This window comes from Notolepis coatsorum (genome assembly GCF_963971535.1).
Source record: "Notolepis coatsorum genome assembly, chromosome: 11".
NCBI classification, from domain to species: domain Eukaryota; kingdom Metazoa; phylum Chordata; class Actinopteri; order Aulopiformes; family Paralepididae; genus Notolepis; species Notolepis coatsorum.
Window position 1 is genome coordinate 26,131,338 of NC_140175.1, and position 22,258 is coordinate 26,153,595.

The window sequence follows — 22,258 nt, forward strand, 5'->3', positions numbered from 1 at the left end:
GACCTCACAGTGGGCAGAACTGAGGAGTAGTGCTAGAGTTGTCTTGTTTGGGGTATAACTATTTGGGGTTGCTTCGGCTATTGAGTTTCCCTGTGCGTTTTAAGAATGAGTGCAGAGTTATGCTGATATCTAACGTTATATCCAACCTGGAGTAGTATCCGTCTGTTATGGGAAACCAGAGGGGTTGAGAGAGTGGGCTCGTTAAACATCTCGTCTGCTTCTCTTCTGCAAGTTGATCATGATGATGGCTGTAAGTCAAGCTCCTGTTTGTAGTGCATTCTACTCACCCATGTGTTGTGTTTACAGGCTTGATCTAACCAGTGTGCACATTATGCTTTACAAATGACGGAGAGTTAACGACAGTTTGCGATGGAGAAAGTAATCGATTTAGTCACTGCCATATGCATTGTGATTTATTTGTATACAGAGATACTATCTAACGGTATGTGCATAGTCTGTTTTGGAATATTCTTTCGTATTACGACATTGTAAATCCTAATTTCTTACTTTCCTTTTTTAGTGGAGAAAATGCTCTTATTTAAACCATTTGTTAGAGGATATTTTAAACTGGCAAAAGATGAGGGTTTTAAAACGTAAACGTAGTCCTAACTGGAACTGGAGAGACGTTGAGTGGCTGTCTCTTTTGTGTTGTCGATGTCTATTTAGTACAGGCTAGCTAACTTTTGATTGTGCCCAACGTTGTAGGAAAGTAGGCTAAATCATTCACATGCTCACAACAATAGACAACGTTCTATTCAACATGGCGTCACGTCCAGTGAGTGGTCTCTACAGTGCAGCTGATAGAATAGCAGCAGGGAGGGAAGCGACTGCTGTCCAGTCTGTCAGACCTCTCTTTCTCACACACACACACACACACACACACACACACACACACACACACACACACACACACACACATGCATTCCTCTTGTCAGTCACAGAACAGAACAGCCTTTATCTGGTGAGATTCTCCTCTAATGAACCCTTGCACTGAATAAATATATAAGTCCTTTTTGGACAGCCCATGTATTTGCAGTTGTGAAGTGATCTAAGTCATTTGGAGTGTGAATGTGATATATCACAAGAAACTATGAATGAATGAAAACTTTATTTAACAGATTGCAGAATGGGTACAATAATACAGTACGGCTCAATACACACAATTGTTAAGGGGGTGCAGACCAGAGAAAGACGTTTGTCTTGTTTACATCAGGGTCCCCCATTTTCAATTCATTAGTGACTACTCAACCTCTACTGTCCTTAAAGGTGCTAGCCTGTAAGTGGTATTTCCTTTGTTAAAATAAGTGGTCTACATGTTAAAATAATAGCTCTAGTCTACATTCCGACAGCAATCACTGATACAGAATGTTTGGTCAGTAACATGGGTCTCCCAGTCCCTCCGCTCTGCCATAAACAAAATAGATTTTCTGATATCCCCCTACTTTATCCATTCAGGAGAGAGAACTCCAATCCACACTGTATGGTATGTATGACAAAAATACCAAATAACTAGTTTTAAGTAAATATGTGCTTGGAACAAGTAAAATAAGCTGGCAGCAAATTTGGCTTGGCAAGATTTCTTGAAATAAGTAAGAATATCTAGGGTTCTCTAACTTCTCTCTCTCCTGATTGGATAAAGTGGGAACATTTATTTTCCGTTTACTGCAGAGTGGGGGGACTGGGAGACCCATGTTACTGACCAAACACTCTGGCTGTCAGAATGTAGAGCTACTTAACAGTATTTTAAAAAACCGCTTACCTTTTAACTATGAGTGAACACAACACTCCTTGCCATCTTTAGATAATGAAGTTTGAAAACAGTGTTACTTTGAAAACGTATAGAATTATATGGTTCTTGTTGTGGAATATTTTAAAGGAGCCAAACAGTGAAACTAGAAATTCAGATGAGTAAAATTGTATCAAAAGAACATAATTTTATTTCTGTGGCCACAGAACGGATCCTCAGTTTACAATCGGAGACAAGTGAAACACGAGCGTCTGACCACAAAGTGAGAAAGAGCTCTGGTCAGAATTAAATACACCAGCAAATGAAAACGAAGATGAAAAAATGTAAACAAAGATGGGTTTGGAGTTTTGTCGTGTCTCACACAAGACTAATATGAAGACAACAAGAAAAGAACAAGATGTGATTTTCTTGGACGTCATATCTAAGTCAAGCTGTCCTGGGCCTTGGTCGTTGTTTTAAGAACACTGTTAGTGTCGCCCTAGTGTCTGAGAAACTGTATACTAGTTAACTATATTACCTAGTCAAGGCTGTACAGATAATATGTATTTAAACAGAGCTATGAACATGCCCAGTAAGCTGTACAAATTATGTAATACGATGAAACATATATTTTCTATAACATTCTTCGTCTGAGGTACTCCGCTTAACTGTTGGTTCTGTATAAATCTGTGGTATTTGATGATATCCTTAAAATCCTTGTATTTTGTATTTGGATAGCAATGCATGTTGACATGTAGGCATTAAACAAATATTGGATGTTGACTGACACAACAATCAGCCTAGAATGACGTTAAAGGGACAGTCCACATTTTAAGAAGGCTCAGCAATCAAGGAATTTACCTATCTCAAGCCCCGCCCCCTTTCATTGATCATCCAATCACAACTGTTGCTTCGGGTCTCGAGACGGGTCCATCTCTGAGCTACTTCACAGTGTAGCAAGACAATGTAGGCAAGAAGGTCAACTGAGTTTTCCCAAGGTGGTGCAGGGGCTGTGGGGCATAGTCAACAGTATCAAATAATAATAAGCTTGTGAGACTGACTGGTTGGATAGAATCTCAAGGTGGTGCAGCACCACCACGTAAACTCTTTGGGGAGAACCCGAGTGTGGGGCAGAATGGCCTAATGGACATTCTGTATCCTGCCCTGCGCTGCAGTTGCACAGGTCTCAGATCAGTGAACCATGAATGGAAGGATAAGGTCAGCATTGTTAACACCTGGGCACTTAGTCCAATTATAAAAGCCTCTCTCAATAGCAGCAGTGATGGAGCAGCCTGATCACTGGTTAGGTCACATGACCAGGAAGATCACCAGCCGTGAAAACAACATTAAACGCCATGACGACTGGGCTACATCTTAAAACCCCAATACACATTTCTATAACTATATAAATGTGGACTATTATATTCACATTCTGTTTGATTTATAGATGGGAAGTAAGCCTTTTTAGAAGTTTCTTAACCCGCTGTAAATCGGAATTTACGTCTGTTTAACTCCAGTGTTTGCGAACATTACCAATGCAAACAAACCTTTTACTGTCACTAAACAAAGCTAAAAGTGCAACGCAGTGTTTCTCAACATGGGGTCCAGGGACCTGCAGGGGTGTCCTCTGAAAAATGGGGAATAGTTTAATTTCACTATTGCATTCACTAGAAGTGAACGAGAGAATATACTAGATAAGAATGACTATTTTGATCGGTTTCACTTTCTCCACTGTTCACTGTTCTCCTCAGCTTCAGCGGACATTTGTGGCATTCTGGGCGTAGGCTAATCATGTCTTAACAAGTAACAACTAGTGCTGTCAGGCGATTAAAAAAAAATGAATCTAATTAATTACAGGATTTGTAATTAATGAATCGCATTTTAATCGCATAACCATTTTATGCCTGATATTTTCTATATTCTATAATCATATTTCAAATTGCATGTGTCCAGATGGCGTCTATGCTTTAAGCAAGTGGCTTGTCCTTCTGCATTCCCGTTTTGCGCTCTGATTGGCCACGCACTTTTCTGGTCATGTGACATGTGCGCCAATCGTGGGACGGCAAGTTCTGCGCCTATTTCCGGGTCTAACAGCCTGCAAACTACCTAACGCCTAGTTTATCACTGGTTAAGCTTAGGCGACTCTTTCGCAGTTGGTTATGGTTAGAGTTTGGAATCAGGGCAGGCGTTCTATCGCCATGCTCTAAGACAAACTCTAACCTTAACCAACTTCGAAAGAGCGCCTAAGCTTAACCGTCCAAAAACTTGCCGTCCCACGATTGGCGCACATGTCACATGACCAGAAACGTGCGTGGCCAATCAGAGCGCAAAACGAGAACGCGGAAGGACAAGCCACTTGCTTAAAGTATAGAAGCGTCCGGATGGCAGAATTCAGTACTTGTAGGAGCCAAAGCTATATATATATTTTTTTTTGGTCCACTTTTTCTCCCATTTTCTATTTTTCTCCCATCCCAATTTTCATATCGTCCAATTCAACCCTCCCCTGTCTTCGAACGTTGTTTCTTGCCTCCCACAAGCCGGCTGCAATGTGGACTAAGTCATACATAGCACGAGTCCCCTCCGATACTCGAGGTAACAGCCGTCGCATCTTTTCACCTGCGCGGCTCGATCTTTCAGCGTCGGGGGTCTGGGCTTTTGGAGGGGCCCCGCCCCCGTCGCTTCTTGATTCTACTGCGCAGGCGCACCAACCTACCTGTAGGAGTCGCTGTCCACAACGCCCGATCCCCACCCTTCAGTTTCCCTCCCCGTAATACGGCCAATGTGTATTACTGTGGACGACCAGCTAAACTGAAAGCAATGTGGAGAGTGGGGCTCGAACAGGAGGCATCCGGTACTGAACAGATAGACTAAACAACATAGATTTTCGGCTTTCCAGTGTGGAGGAATTTTCATGTGTCGAGTCGGCGGTGATTTTGGAGACTGGGAAAATACAGTTTTCTTACCTTGTAGTAGTGACGTGAATATTTGGATATCTTTGTTTTACACTGGAGCGGCTGTGGACATTATTTTTCTTTATCAACGAACGTACTACTCACGAGTAAGTAATTTTAACCAGTAGAGTGGAACGTCGGCCCTCATAGTACTGTATCTACAAAACCTTCTGTTTAATCATCTTCCATTGATTAATTTGCTTAGATTTTTCAGGTCTGGTCAATTTGAGCATGGTGTTATTCACAGTCAAAGATAAAAAAAAAATTATTGATATTCTCATTTGGTTCATTACAATTTACTCAAGCCTAGTAACAGACACAGTATTTCTGACACTGGGAATACATTCTCTGAGATCCATAGATGTCCCTAGAATCAGATACCAAGAACATGCAAATGGACCATATAAAAAAAAGTTTGTAAATGTGTATTCTACGTTCTTATGGAATGAATGAGATAAAAAAAAATTATAATTCATTTTTAGTTAATTTTCATAATGCGATAATTAGCTGTGTAATTAATTAATCTAATTAACGCGATAAACTGACAGCCCTAGTAACAACACAACATCTTCTCAGATGGGGGTCCCTGGGCCAAAGTCTTAAAAATGAGGGTCCACGACTTAATGTGTATCAATTTGGGGATCTTACCTTGACACAAACAAGTTTGAGGACTACTGGTCTAGTGTCAGCCCATGTAACAAAACTACAGGTCCAGTGTCAGCCCATGTAACAAAACTACTGGTCTAGTGTCAGCCCATGTATCAACTACTGGTCTAGTGTCAGCCCATGTATCAACTACTGGTCTAGTGTCAGCCCATGTAACAAAACTACAGGTCTAGTGTCAGCCCATGTAACAAAACTACAGGTCCAGTGTCAGCCCATGCCTTCATTCCTTTAAAAAAAAAAAAGTATTGTTGGTGGCAGGGCATTGGTTTACATTTGGATCACAGATTGGGTATTTAATATAAAATTCACCATGAAGGTTGACGACTGAAGGTCTTCATATAAACTTCATTATGACTAGGAATCCTGAAAACCTAATGTGAAGGTAAACTCAAGATTCAAGAGGTTTATTCATCACACAGGACATAATTATAGTGAAATGAAGGTGGCCATGCCCACTTCGATTGTGCAAAAAATACAAAGGAGCTAACCAGACGGCGACTGACCTCGGCTGTCTTTTTTTTATATCTAAACTGTTCCTAGATCAGCATCATCATACTAATCTACATCTAGCCTAGTCTGTGTATTTTGGTGTTTTTAACCTGTCCTGTCCTTGTGTTTTCCCCCCTCACAGATGACCTTCGAGGCGTCGAGTAGTGTGACACTGCTGTTTGACTTTTGGGACGTGCAGGGACCTGCAGGTAACGTTAGTTGAGGGACAATGAATCAGCCCTTCTCCTCAGGAGAATACCTCCTTCCCAGGAGTGTTCTGTTCTCTCAATATTCATCAGACCAGTTCGGCAGGTTAAAACAGACCGCAGTGTTGTCTGAACAAAAGGTAATCACACCATGTTATAGGACATGATTTAACCGCTTAAGCCCTAGCCATATTTTTGGAAAATTCGCCTAAAAGTACGTGACCCAAGTAAATGGAATATTGCTCCACTTCTACAAGGTCCATTTGCATGTTCTTGGTATCTAGGGACATCTATGGACCTCAGGGAATGTATTATTTCCCAGTGTCAGAAATATTGTGTCTGTCTGTTAGTATGCTTGAGTAAATTCAATTGTATTGAACCAAAGGAGAATATTTGAAATGTATTAGAAGGATAAACCCCTTGAGATATACTATCTCGTTTTGGAGCGGGGTCCTATAATGTTTTCTTTTTTTTCTTTTTCATCTTTCACAGTGAATAACACCATGCTAACATTGACCAGACGTGAAAAATTGCCACTGAGCTCAAGTGTACAAAAAAGTCTACGCAAATGAATACAAATGTAAATACAGTACTGAATTTTGCCATCTGGACACATGCAATTTGAAATATGAATATAGAATATCAGGCCTATAAATTACCTTATTATGGCCAAGTCATACATTTATGGATCGGGCCAAATCTCATCTTTCCAATGGCAGTTAAATCTGGATTTAGTACCACCAGGCGCCCGTAACAAGGCAGCAAAGACCGTGAATGAAATCTACTGTAAGTACAGTTACTTTTTTTGTAATGAAAAATGCTCCGCCATTTTTCATCAGATTGAGACGTGTTCTTTTTCTAGACATTCACAGAAAGGTAATTAAACAAACTACATTCTATTTTATGGCAAATAACATTCAGGTTTGTTCGACCCGTGAGACATAATCACGAAAAATAACGCTCAAAAATTTTTTCACGCCAGGCGGCTCCAAGTTTGACAGGGGCTGGAGTGAGCTGGGTAGTGTAGTTTTATGAAATTCGAGAGCCCATCGAAAGCCCTGGGTCTCCTCTTTCATAGGACTAGAAATGCTTTCATGACGCATTACTTCCTCACATCTAATTCATTCGGTTTCTGCCGGGATGCGCCGAGATATTTATGAACTCATATTTCGCTAATAACACTTAAAATCAATGGTAAACAAATGTAGTGCTGAAAATATACACGTTGACTGCTGTTTTGATAGGTTTAGGGTCTTTACTCTTGGCTACATTTGAAAAAAAAACGCTAGATTAATTCATATGGACTGTATTCTATCTATCGGCCCGGTACAGGGCCCGTCTGGCTTAAGCTAGGAGTAGAAAACGGGAGAGGTCGAGGCTAACCTCATCCCCAGGTGATTGTATGTTATGGGAACAGCGTTGAGCATAGCGCCAAAGGATACTCATCGTGAGGTAGCATCATGATAGGGGAATTCCGGGGCGACTGAGTGGCACAGTGGGCAAGGCGCTCGCCACTAACGCAGGAGATGCTGGTATCGAGCCCAGCTCTCGGCGTTGCTACCGGCTTGGCCGGTCGTTCATACTAATACAATTGGCAGTATTAGAGGGTGGGAAAGCCGGTGGGTGGGGATTGGACATTGTGGACAGCGACTCCTACAGGTCGGTTGGTGCACCTGTACAGCAGAATCAGGAAGTATCGGGGGCAGCGTGAGCCTCCCACGCGTTACTCCTCGCCACTGAGAGGTCGTGCTTTTCAGGTGAAAAGATGCGACAGCTGCCTCCTCGTGTACCGGAGGGAACAAGGCTTGGTCCTCACTGCAGCCGACCAGTGGGAGGCATAGTCTAGCAACGTTTGAGACAGGGGAGGGGAGAATTTAAGGGAGAATTGGCGAGGCGAAATTGCGATGGGAGAAAAGTAGAAAAATAAGGAGGAAAAAGTGGATAAAAAAAATTATAGGGGAATTCCTAGGATAGGAACCGATGCTGCTGGTATCTCTTATCGGTCCGATACCAAGCCAAAATAGGATATTTTCCCAATGCTAAAATTCAATACTAAGAAACGTGTAACATGTTAGAAATCAAAGCAAAGTGACTAGATTTGCTGCATTTATAACGCATAGATGCACTGCATTTATAACACATAGATGCACTGCATTTATAACACATGTCGGATCTCTCTAATGGAGAAAATGTGATTATACATCTCAAATATTTTTTTTAAATGTATTGCAATAAACGCATACAAAAACAATAATTTCTTAGAAATGGAAAATATAAAAACGAATAACAATTAAAAATATATAATGAAGGGGCGGTCAGGTGGTGTAGCGGAGATTGAGCTCGTCACCAACGCAGGAGATGCTGGGTTCAAGCCCAGTTCTCGGCGTTGCTACCAGCTTGGCGGGTCATTCATACTAATACAATTGGCAGTATTAGGGGGTGGGAAGCTGGTGGGTGGGAATCTGGCGTTCTCTGCGGTATTGCAGAATTGTTGCCCTCGGTTTTAGTCACCCAGACTGAGCTGAGATCACCGTCTTATGTCAATCTGTCACCATAGTTAAGAGTGCTGACCATGAGTGAGGTGTCATGCTGAGCTAGGTCATGTGAACTCACCGGCGTGCGGCTGTTTTGCCTTTTTCTTCTTTGAGCTTAAAATAACTCCACTGACATGATCGCGACGCGCTACTAACAAATTGACTCGCGTTTAGCTAACGTTGTTGTCGCGCTAATACTGTTCATGTGAACTTGTAAGTCGCTTTGGATAAAAGCGTCAGCTAAATGACTAAATGTAAATGTGATGGCGCGCTTTACGGCATACGCAAATTATTAAATGGTAATTAATTACTCTACCTCCTGAGCCACTGTCCAAAATGCTGTACAGAATGTCGAGACTTGCTGACTAACCCTGGCTAGTGGAGACAAGTCGCTCTCTCTCTCTCTCTGGGATGACATGAATGGCACCGATCCGATACTCATCTGTTTTTCCGATATCCGATCCTGTGATTTTGGCCAGTATCGGACCAATACCGATACTGAGTATCGGATCGGTGCCATTCATGTCATCCCAGAGAGAGAGAGAGAGAGAGAGAGAGTGACTTGTCTCCACTAGCCAGGGTTAGTCAGTAAGTCTCGACATTCTGTACAGCATTTTGGACAGTGGCTCAGGAGGTAGAGTAATTAATTACCATTTAATAATTTGCGTTTATCATCTGGGGGTATGAAGTCTGGTACTCCAAGCCTCTAGCCCTGACATTGAGGAAGTAGTATTGAGGAAAAGATGCGGAAACTGAATAATGGGTCCGCTTGGCATAAGGACGTTGGCAGCAGTTTCTTATTATAGTGTGTTGGTCCGGTGACAAAAGTCTCGAGGCAGAAATGGCGTCCTCCGTGCGTCAAGACTCCCACGCTCCACTTCCTCGTCCCACACGCTTTTGTGGGATCACAAAAGAGTGTATCACAAGCTTCACCGTCCGTCTGGGAACAGAGCGCTTCCAGGGTACACATGCGCACTCATTCCCACGCATTTATCGGTCGATGCTTAACCCATATCTCTCTCTCTCAATGGACTCCAGCTTGTACAAAATCTGAATTGAAGCTATTCTATTTTTCAGATTCGGATTCCTTTATTGTCACATATGTCAGTACCTAACAGCAAGAAAGAGTGAAATTCAATTTGTTGTGGTCCCTCGGCCATAGCAGCTTCCAATAATATTATAAATACAATAAAATGTGCATAGAATAAGATAAAATTACTAAAATAAAGATAACTATATTATATACAGTTCTAGAAAGTGTGCAGTGCCGATAACAGGATGTAGATATTATACTATATAAAATTTAAATAACAAAATGGCTATGTACAGTTCCAAAAAAAAAATTGTGTAATGAGCAATGTGCAGATTTTTTGCAGTGTGCAAAATGCAATGTGCAATATGGTCAGCCCTCTATCCCTCTCACACTATGTATACCCTGTGTGTTTCCAGGGATGGTGCTGTCGGTGTTCGTGGTCTTCTTGCTGACGGTGTTTTACGAGGTGCTGAAGGTGTGGAGGGTGAAGCTGGGGAGCGGTTTCCACCTGGCCCAAACTCTGCCTCCTTTCCCCATCTCCTCGCCGTACTCCCCCTCCTCTGACTGCCAGCGGGAGGGCAGCGTGGTGCTGGACAGCAGCCCCTCGGAGTCCTCCCTGACTCCCATAGAGCCTCCACCCGCCACTCCTAGCAGCAGGAACAGGTACGCTACTGTGGAATAATGATCCCCTCCCCCCTCAAACAATCTCCCAGTCATGTTCCAACCCCCTTCCCATTCTTGTTATCCCCCCCCCCACACCTCTCCAATCTGTCTACCCTCCCCCATATATCCACCTTTTGTCTCTCACCTGATACCCCCCCCCCCCTTCTAACTCACCCCCCGCCCCCTTCCTGGCCCCCCTCCAACCCAATACCTAGTCCTTCCTTCCTACCCACAATCCCTTTCTCTCGACTATAAAGACTCCTGAGCTCTTTGGAGGGATATAGGCCGTATGGTGAAGGCTGAGAAGTGGCTAGAAAACTATTCTCGTTCCCACCTCCCCGAATTACACAATTTTCACTCTGGGTGAAAGATAGATTGGTGTAGATTTAGGAACAAAAAGTTCTCCATTGACAAACTAGCCCATTTTGCGCAATCATAATTTTAAAGTCGGGACTAGATCTTTCTTTGCTAACGGATATTTGGTCACTGCAGAGTTTTATTTGACGTAATTGGTGCAAGTTCGGTCACGTATCTTGCGCTGGACCAATAGCGAGGATACGCTCAACAAAGATAGCTGCTATTGGTCAATCCGGTGTCAACAAATTACACCCACACTCCACAGACTTAACGTTACGGATGAAAATGGACATAAAACACCTTCTAAAGTTCGCAAAAAGGTTTCTAAACATGTTGTATGCATCTCACGTCCGTTCAGAAAGAACGTGTACAAGATTTTACACAGACACGGTGGGATAGATGTAGAAACTGCGTCGAACAGTGGCTTAACCTACCAGGCCAGAATCATACCATTGTGGAGACATACAAACATTGTTTAGAGATCGATTTGTGTCATAAACGTCATGATATATATTTGTATATCTGTATGTCGTGTATGTCATAAATGTCATGATGAATTGAAAATGGGGGACCCTGATTAGATTATATTGTACTTTATTGTCATTATATTTGCATACAACGAGATTTGGGACTTAAACCTAAGGTGCAGTAATAAAAGAGAAACATAAAATCCTATACAGAAACATTAAATGCTATACAATAAGACAATGTTAGTCCTGTACAATATGCAAAATAACAACAATGTACAGAATAGCAATACACAAATAACAATCAGTGTCAGACGGTAGTGGGTGGGTATTGCACTGTGGATATATTGCACATCACGATGTTGCACAGTGTGGGAGGAGGGGGAAAGGTGAATTACCCTAGACCAGTCTACATTTGATGGTCTTAGCAAATATGTGTGCCACCTGTATGGCCAGCCATCAGCTAAGAATGTGAATCCAAACCCCCCTTACCCCCCCCCCCCCCCAATGGACAGTGTCTCCTCCCCATCATATTCTCTGTTAGGATCTCTGGGTAACAGTCTCAACTTATCCTATTTCAAGTTTTAAGGACAATTTTGTCACATCTCTATTCTTTTTACATTATAAAGGAGTGAAATTCTTAGTTTCTGGGCTCCTCTGCCTACCAACAGCATTCACACAAGTAGTACAGAGTATCATTAATTGATGAGGATTACAATAGATTTGATCAAATACATGTTTATTATTCATACACAGCCACAGTCACCGTTCTGGTTCTTGCACGGCCAGACACTCTCTGGCCAGTAGATGTCCACATCGCTAATAGGGTTTTTGTGGAAGGGCTGTCTCTGCCTTGTCTTCCTTCCACAAGTACATGAATAATCAGCGTCCCTGCAGAGCCAAACTGATGTTGGGACGGTTCCTTCAGCCCTCTCCTTTTACATTTACATTTACATTTAGTCATTTAGCTGACGCTTTTATCCAAAGCGACTTACAAGTTCTGTGCGACAAGACAGCAAGAAGGGTATAACTATCAGCTGAGTAACAATGTTCATCAAAGTGTTGCGTGTTACAGTGTAGGTTAGTTTATTAGGACAAGTGCATGACATTAAGGTTAGTCGGGGTTAGATTTTTTTTTATCATTTCAGATAATTGTTGAAGAAGTGAGTCTTTAGTCGACGGCGAAAAATTGGACGGGATTCGGCTGTCCTAACTGGGATGGGTAGTTCATTCCACCATTGTGGGGCAAGGACTGAGAATAGGCGGCTTCTCCTTGATGATCCTCCGGGAGCTTGGATAGGAGTAGATCTGAGGCGGCCAGAAGATGCAGAGCGTAGGGGTCTTGAGGGTGTGTAGTTAGAGACCATTGACCGGAGGTAGGCGGGAGCGGTTCCCTTTGCCGCACGGTATGCTAGGTCGAGGGCCTTGAAGCGGATACGTGCAGCAATGGGGAGCCATTCTTCTTTTATGGCGAGTTGCCGCTGTTCCCGAATCAAGATATTCTCGCTCCTTTCACTGAGTTGCTGCTGCAGGAACAGACTCTTCCTCACCGTGACTAGATTCCTCTGCCACCTTTTGACATGCCGTACTTTCTAGAGAGGAGAAAAAAAGAAACGTCTTACATTAAGAAAGCTGTTGGTAGGTGAGCCTCCCATGCGTTACACCTCGCCAATGAGAGTCCGCGCTGGCAGGTGAAAAGATGTGACTGGCTGCCTCCTTGTGTACCGGAGGGGACACGTGATACAAGGCTTCTATCCTCCCTACAACTGACCAGTGGGGGGCATAGTCTAGCAACGTTCAAGACAGTGGAGGGGAGAATTGGAAACATGAAATTGGGATGGGAGAAAAAATAGAAAATAAGGAGAAAAAGTGAATAAAAAAAAGGAAAGCTGTTGGTTATGAATGATTCTTAGTGTGATGTTTAAAAGCCATCTTAACAAACCTTTGCCTCAACAAGCCATTCCAGATAGACATGGTTAATGTCCAGCCTTTTCTTATCTTCCTCCAGCTGCTGGCTCAACATCTCCAGCCTTTTCTTGCTATTCAGGAGCACTTCCATCTGTTGAAACACATCCATGTTAATTTTACTACTTTTTAATAGTGACATTACATTAGCAAACAGGATTATTTGAATGGAGAGAAAGAAATAATCCTAAATTATTGGTTGAGAAATGCAGGTTTCAGTCTGTGTTGTAGGATAGACTATCTATCCTGTCAAGATGCACAATGAGATCTTGAGAGAATTGTTGAATATATGGAACACAAAATTTATATATTCAACAATTCTAGAACATTTAGAACATTCTAGAACATTTGTGATGTCACAGTATGATGTCATAATAGAACATTTTGAATGAATGAATGAAAATAAAACTATTCATTCATTCATTCATTCATTCAGAATGTTCTATTATGACATCATACTGTGACATCACACATGTTCTATTATGACATGATTTATATCTTCAAACTAAATCCCCAATTTGAATAAAGTGATTAAATTAGTATTTTTTTTCTTTTATTAAATCAACTTTCCAGCCCCCTGTCAACTGTCAAATGATGTCAACTGTCAACCTGAATTAACATTCAGTATTCAATATTGTCTGATTCAATATTAACATTCAATATTCAAGTAGAACAGCTAGCTAGCCGTTGTGGACACTCACCTTTCCACAGCAAAACAGTAGGCAAGGCACCTTGGTTGAGAAATGCAGGCTTCAATCTGTTGTTTGGTCTATCTGTTCAGTCCTGTTCAGTCCTGTTCAAAGATGCACCTTGGTTGAGAAATGCAGGCTTCAATCTGTTGTTTAGTCTATCTGTTCAGTCCTGTTCAGTCCTGTTCAAAGATGCAGAATGAGACCTTCTTCTTCTTCTTCTTATTTGAATTTCCGGCAGTGTAGACGCATAATTGTTGAATATATACAGAACACAAATGTTCTAGAATGTTCTATTATGACATCATACTGTGACATCACAAATGTTCTAGGATGTTCTATTATGACATCATACTGTGACATCACAAATGTTCTAGGATGTTCTATTATGACATCATACTGTGACATCACAAATGTTCTAGAATGTTCTATTATGACATCATACTGTGCCATCACAAATGTTCTAGAATGTTCTATTATGACATCATACTGTGACATCATCACAACGGAACATGTTTGAGTGCCATTTGAATAATATAAATAATGTTTGGTATGGCTGTTCCCGAAGCCTGTTTTTGGCATTCAAACTTCATCAGGGTTCTTCGAACAGACTTTCGAACCTTCGTTTTTAATTAAAAAAGTAAAAAAAAGAAAAAATTATATATATATATATTTTTTTTTAATATATTTTTTAATATATCCTCAAACTAAATCCTCAATTTGTATAAAGTGATTCAAACTTCGTCAGGGTTTTTCGAACGGACGTTCGAACCTTCGTTTTTAATAAACAAATTAAAATAAAAAAAAAGTTAAAATTAATAATTAAAAAAAAAAAAGTATCCTCAAACTAAATCCTCAATTTAAGTAAAGTGATTAATCTGATTAAATTAGTCTTTTTTCTTTTATTATTTTGTTAGTGATGTAATCCAAAATAACACTTGGAACAAAAAATATGATAATATACGATTGGTAAACACTCTGATTAACCAAAACACTTAAAAGAAAACTGGATGAATTATTATAATAATATGTGGTTGGCACTTCTTTATCGTTGCTATTGTAGATAACTGTGGCAATTCTAGAGTTAATACATGTTAAAAAAATGTATCATTGATAACCCAAAAAAAACATGATCTACTTGAGGAGAGAATGTGTATATCTGTGTTTTAACTTTGTGTACACACTTACCGCCCATAATGGGAGTAGGTATGCGTTACTCATAAATTGTTTCTGCTTGGGGAGAAGTCTTGGTTTTGGGGAGAGTAATACTTAGGGTTTCCAACCTGCTCTACTTCTAGAAACAAAACAGTGAACAAAATGTGTATTTTAGCAGCTTTAGGGGCTACAGGCGTGTAGTTCACCAGTTTGATAAGAATCTATTATTTGGGAAACAGAAAATACTCTGTTACACTATAACCACTTGTAGGGCTGGGCGATATGGCCAAAAATGATATCGCGATAACGATATCTATAACAATATCGATGCTCGCAGCATCCGGCACAGCCATGAGCAGTCGCATTTCTGAGAGCTCTCGCCATAGAACCAAAACGACAAGGTTTTGTGCACATTTTCTCCTCCTGCTAATATGGATTACGGACTCATAGTCATACCTCAATTCATCAATGAATCAACAACAATCAGAAGTGGAGAGAAGTGAAAACGGAATAAACGAGACCCACAGTGACTTCTACCTTCTCAATGGCTCGGAAAAGAAACACCTAGCCGCTGGAACTGCGTCTATACACGCATTACTAACAGCAAGCCCGGTACGTAAAAACGTACCCCCGTCTGGCAGATTGGACCGAAGGACCATGATCATCCTGGTCCTGCTACTTTCGGAGACATTCAATTAAATCCAGGCCCGGTTTTGACCCGAACTCAAGCTAGAAGACTTGGTGTGGCTGCACAAGAAGCGATGGAGGTGTCCGTCGTGAACAACAACAACAACACACCCCAAGGCTACATCCACAGCGTGGACAGCGACTTTCCCCCAATGACACCTCAGCAGACAAACACACGTGAGGCAGAGACGAGAGGAAGGGAACCGAGGGTTGCAACCATGACGACCAACTCGACGCGGGACTCGAACATCTCGACGCCCGATAGCCGGCTGGCTAGCATAGCCAGTTTAAACAACCATGAACAAAGGACCGATGGCATGCTAGCTAACGTTGCAAGCAGAGTCGTCCCAGGACAAAGGATATCCCCCCTCCCCCTTCCCTCTCACGGTCCAAACATCAACAAAGCCCCCCCTCCCCCCACCGCAGGACCGGACACAGAAGAACAAAAATACTTCCAACCTGGCGACATCAATCAGATAACCAACACAAATGGACTTCATATATTTCACTTAAAGACAAACAGCCTGAGACCTAAACTGGTTGAAATCAGACAATTGTTTTTGAACGGTAAGGCTAACATATTGTGTTTCAAACTAGACCCATCTGTACAGGATCCAGAGATTGAAATCGAAAACTATTCAATAGTCAGGAGGGATAGAAATCAGTATGGAGGTGGCGTCTGTGTGTATATTCACAAAGATACCAAATTCATCAACCGTACTGACCTTAACCATGACGAAATTGAAACTGTTTGGATTGAAATCTTATTTGAAAGGGCTAAATCAGTACTAGTAGGCAGTGGGCACAGAACAGAGTGACTTCTATGACACACTTGATGGGTGTTTAGCTGGGGTGGAGGGCGTAGAAAAGATTCTTATTGGGGACTGGAACACGGATATGCTACGTAAAGCAGCACCCGTCTTCAAGGCCTTCAGTAGGTTTTGTGATCTGCACGGCCTCAGCCAGCTAATCACCCAACCCACAAGGGTATGTGATTCAACACAAACCACCATTGACCTCATTCTGACCTCTGACAAGTCCATGGTCTCCAACAAAGGGGTGATAGCATGCGGGTTAAGTGATCATTATATGATTTTCTGTACCCGCAAAAAGCTAAAACAAAAGACCGGCTGTCACAAAACAGTCACATCTAGGGACCTCAAAACCTACTCTAGAGAGGCCTTTAACCAAGAACTGGAGAGCATGTACTGGTCAGATGAGCTCAGGGGTACACAGGTTGAAGAAACATGGCTTGAATTCAAAACCAAATCCACAACAATACTTAACAACATGGTACCCCTAAGAACCACCAGGGTTAAAAATCACGCTGAGCCATGGATGCACACTGAAATACTGACCGCTATGAAAACCAGAGACAAAAAATGCTCTGAACTTCATAAAAGTCAGACAAAGCTTTCCAAAAGCTCAAACGGTGAACTCCAAGCCCACGTGGTTGAACAAAAAATTCAAAGAAACAGACTAAGAAATGACGTAGACACCATGATCAAAAAAACAAAAACAAAAAATGTCATCAATGACCAAACTGAGAAACAAAAACAAACCACGTGAACGTTGGAAATTACTCAATAATCAACTAGGCTGCAGTAAAAAACTTAAAACCAGATTCTCAAACATAAACATAAAGCCGGACAACACGCTCATCACAGACAAGCTGGATGTAGCCAATTACTTAAACATTTTCTTCACAAACATAGCCACAACACTGGTAAACAAACTACCCTCCCACTCAGGGCATTATGGGGTAGAACACATAGTAGCATACTACATCACCCCAGTCATCACACACATAATAAACCTCTCCATAAAACAGGGACACGTCAGGACTTCAAAATAGCAAGAGTGACCCCTCTGCACAAAAAGGGCAGCAAATTAGACCCAGGCAACTACCGCCCTGTTTCTATTATTACCTCCATCTCGAAAGTCATGGACATTTTTTCTACGAATAGGTCAAAAAGTACCTAGCGGAAAAAAATCGAATCTACGAATTCCAATCTGGCTTCAGAACATCCCACTCCATTGACACATGCCTTCTCTATTTGAACGACCACATCAAACGAGAGGTGGACGCGGGCAAATACTGCGGCATGGTCATGCTGGACCTACAAAAGGCCTTCGACACTGTCAATCACTCCATTCTGATTGACAAGCTAAAAGCAATTGGTTTTGATAGTCTATCAGTGAGCTGGATGCAATCCTACCTGGAGGGGAGAGAACAGATGGTGGAGGTAAACAGTACTCTACCCCCCCCCCCCCCCCTAATCTATGCAAATGGTTGTCGTCAGCTTGTGACTGCAACTTGTTCTTGTTCGCGGACGACTCAGCCCTGCTGGTCTCTGACAAGAACAAGTTACAGGTTGAAAAGACCCTCAGCTCAGAACTCGGCAGAATCTGCACCTGGCTCGCTGATAACAAACTATGCAAGACCGACGGCTTCTCAGTTACAGTGGGTGACAATATTGTCACAAGGAAAATTACATACCTGGGTTCCATCCTAGAGGCAAATCTTTCCTGTGACAAAATGGCATCCAATGTAATAAAAAAAGTCAACAAACGAACTAGATTCTTGTACCGGATCTCCTCTCTGGTAAACAAGAATACCCTGAAGGAGCAGGAGCACTCATTCAAGGGTACTACGACTATGCACCTCAAAGGCGCTAAAAACAAGATTACAAACATCACAAAACAAACTGGTCAGACTACTGCTTGACCTTACTCCTAAAACCCACCTCACCCCTGCCCACTTTGACTACCTAGGATGGCTTAGAGTAGATGACAGAGTACAGCAACTTGCAATGGGCCTGGTCTACAAGATACACTACACCACTCAGGTACCCATGTACATGTCAAAATACTTCCCAAAGGTCAGTGAATACCACGCCCACAACACCAGAGGGAGTTCCACAAATCATGTGCAACCCAGATTCGGCTCAAACAAGGGACTGAAGACGTTTCGCAATTATGCCACAACAATGTGGAACGCCCTACCCACAGCCATAAAAGAATGTGAATCCCTACCCACATTCAAAACCGCTCTCAAAGAGCACTAGGCCTTCCTTCTCACTCCTGGAGTCATCCAGCAATAACTCTCTACCTATTTGTACTTGATAATACTCTGTTTGAGCTAAATAAACCCTGTGTTCTACATCTGACTGAGTACATCCTTACTCATGGTAAATTCCTCTACACTACCATCCTGGGAAAACGGAAGCATGTTATTGTTGGTGTCGAGGATATGTGTAATTTAGGTCAATGATAACGATGACGGATGGAGACCGCAATGATGTATTTGCAAACGACTGCCCGTTGTGTTGTATCACAGTATTTTAGCTAATGGTAGCTGCTCTTTAATACCTGTCCGTGGAACAGGTTGTTAGACATTTGGGTTTAGGTGCCCTTGTTCAGTACTGGCACTAACAACAACCCTTTGTTTACTTAAAGGAACACGCCAACATTTTGGGAAATTATCTTACCGTTTTCTCTGCTTCCATTCATTGTGCTAAGCTAGGCTAACATGCAGCCAGATAGCTTTCTACTGAACGCACAGAGAGGAAACTGGTATCTGTCTTCGTGTCTATCTCTGGAGAAGACGTAAGCTAATTTCCCAAAATGTTGGCATGTTCCTTTAACATTAAACAGTGTTCATGTAAACCATTTGTAATCACAACGACACAGGGTAGACAGAAATAATGTAAGAAAAAGTAGGAGAACATGTAATGAATGGGAGTTGTTTGTCCTTAAACGCCTGTAATCCAGAAATGTCACTTCCCACATAATGTTATGTTGTCCCAGCAGGAAAGGTCACCAGGTTTAGTTTAGTCAGTCACACGAACAGCATTTCTTCATTTAACTCTGTGGCAAAGTCACGTGGCTATGGTTGCTTTGCAAACGTACCGTCTATAGGCGGTTTCTGTGGAATTATTGGACCAGAGTTTATTTCCTGTGTAACATGTTCTTACTTTGCAAGGTGAATTAATCTTCTGAGCTGTAGATGCGTTTAACCTCTTAAGCCCTAGCCATATTTTCAGAAAATGCGCCTAAAAGGCGGCTGGGTGGCGCAGCAGAGATTGCGCTCGTCACCAATGCAAGAGACTCCGGTCTCGAATCCCGGTGTCAGCATTGCCTCCGGCTTGGGCCAGTCGTCATACTATCTCAATTGGCAGAGGTAGCCGGTGGAAGTCGATGGGTGGGGATTGGACGTTGTGGACAGCGACTCCTACAGGTCGGTTGGGGGACGCCTGCACAGCAGTGACAGGAAGTAGCGGGGGTAGTGTGAGCCTCCCATGCGTTACACCTCGCCACTGGGAGTCCGCGCTGTCTGGTGAAAAGATGCGACAGGCTGCCTCCTCGTGTACCGGAGGGGACACGTGATGCAAGGCTTCTATCCTCCCTACGACCGACCAGTGGGAGGCATAGTCGAGCAACGTTCAAGACAGGGGAGGGGAGAATTGGAAATACGAAATTGGGATGGGAGGAAAATAGAAAATAAGGAGAAAAAGTGGATTAAAAAAAAATCACCTAAAATACATACCTAAGTAAATGGAAGATTGCTCCACTTCTACAAGGTACATTTGCATGTCCTTGGTATCTAGGGACATCTATGGATCTCAGGGAATGTATCCCCAGTGTCAGAAATATTGTGTCTGTTACTAGTCTTGAGTAAATTATAATGAGCCAAAGGAGAATATCAATTGCCTTTTTCTTTTTTTAATCTTTGACGGTGAATAACACCATGCTAACATTGACCAGACATGAAAAATTCAGCACCTTCTTGAGATCAAGTGTACAAAAAATCTAAGCAAATTAATAAAGGGCAGATTTACAGGTTTTTTTGTAGATACAGTACTGAATTTTGCCATCCGGACACATGCAATTTGAAATATGAATATAGAATATCAGGCCTATAAATTACCTTATTATGGCCAAGTCACACATCTATCGATCGGGCCAAATCTCCTCTTTCCAATGGCAGAGTTCAATCTGGATTTAGTACCACCAGGCGCCCCTGACAGGGCAGCACAAAACGTGAATGAAATCTACTGTAAATAGCTTGGCCATTTTTCATCTGATTGAGCCACGGTAGTTTTCTAGACAGAAAGGTAAAGAAACAAACTACGTTCTATTTTATTTTTGGGTTTGTTCGACCTGTGAGATATGATCCCGAAAATAACGGTAAAAAAAAAAAGTTCACGCTGGAAGTCAGATGATTGACAGGGGCTGGCGTGAGCTGGGAAGTGTAGTTTTATGAAATCCGAAAGCCCATCGAAAGCCCTGGGTCTCCTCGTTTATAGGACTACACACACTTATGACTAAATCTAAATCCTCCGCTTTCCGATGCAATGCACAGAGATTTTTACAAGCTCATATTTCACTAATGACACTTAAAATCATTGGTAAACAAACGTAGTGCTAAGTTAAGTTTGTGGGTGGGAAGCCGGTGGGGTATGAGTCCTGGTCGTTGCAACAGTGACTCCTACTGGTCAGTCTGATCTGGGGATCTTGGGGAGATGGTGTGAACCTCTGCGCGCTTTACGTTCTCCCAGTGAAACTCCTCACTGTCGGGTGAAAAGAAGCGGCTGGCGACTCCACGTGTATCGTCTACACACCCTCCCCAAACCGACAGTAGGGTAGCGCAACGACCAGGAAGGGAATTGGCATGACTAAATTGTTTAAGTTTAATTGATTGATTTGAAGGTGAATCATCCCAACCCTGATAATGGCACTGATTTGCATAATCCCTAATCATTGCCAGGTTGTTTCAGGAGGCCGCTTGGTAATCGGAGGGTAACCCTATCACTGAGCATGGGCACCTAAAACCTGTGTATTCATTACTGTGTGTAACAATCTGCCCCCAAGGATGGATATTAAAAAAAGTTGCTAACATCACCTAAAATACTGTGATACACAACTGGAAGTCGCTGTTGTATCCGTCCATGTGAAAGTAAACCCTTGCATACATGTATAATCTGGTGTGGTCTCTCCCCAGCTGGCTGCTGCATGGCGTCCAGACAGTTCTCCACATGCTGCAGGTTTCTCTGGGCTACATGCTGATGCTGTGTGTCATGTCCTACAACACCTGGATCTTCCTCGGGGTCATCGCTGGCTCCGTCCTGGGATACTTCGTGGCCTTCCCTCTGCTGGGTCAGATCATGTGACTAGCCGGAGGACGCAGGAAGAAAGAGTGAGAGGGTGCCTCTTTTTTGGATTAAACGGCGTCGGAAGAGGCTAGACGTCCTCCCGTTGGCGGTCACCGGTAGAGGCATTAGTGTGAACTGGAAGCCTAGTGTGTGAACCACTTCGGACACACCGAACTCCCCGTGAGCAGTTCAGATCTGGTGGTCCGACAGAGCTAGAACATTTCTTTGTGTGTGTTTTATATTTGAAACTACGCATTTTCGTTCATATTTCATGTCAATCAAAAGTCTCAATTTGACCCAACTCAAGCTCCGCCTTCTTTTCCTTTTCCTCGGAAGCAGTTGTGAATGGAGGATCGAGAATAAAAAGAAAAACAGGAAGTCCGATTGGGAAAAATAAAAAGAGGTCGGGGTTTGAGATGGGTAAATTTGGCAGGTTGTTTGCTCAAATTACTGGCAGAGAAAGGTGTGACTGAGTGTGTGTGTGGGGGAGGGGGGGGGGGGGGGGGTGTTTGATT

General features: G+C 42.5%; 1 protein-coding gene across 2 annotated transcripts; it reads left to right on the forward strand.

Moving 5' to 3' along the window:
* The first annotated feature begins 25 nt into the window (after positions 1-25).
* Positions 26-22,217, forward strand: slc31a2 (solute carrier family 31 member 2). 2 transcript variants are annotated; one of them, XM_084324649.1, is made up of 4 exons: positions 26-250; positions 5,975-6,041; positions 10,022-10,268; positions 21,593-22,217. In XM_084324649.1, exons 1-4 carry the CDS (start codon positions 239-241, stop codon positions 21,759-21,761), a joined length of 495 nt encoding a protein of 164 aa, XP_084180775.1. In that variant the 5' UTR covers positions 26-238; the 3' UTR covers positions 21,762-22,217. The 2 variants fall into 2 exon arrangements, with proteins under 2 accessions (XP_084180775.1, XP_084180776.1); XM_084324650.1 differs by lacking the exons at positions 26-250; positions 5,975-6,041 and adding an exon at positions 6,554-6,618.
* Positions 22,218-22,258: the final 41 nt, after the last annotated feature.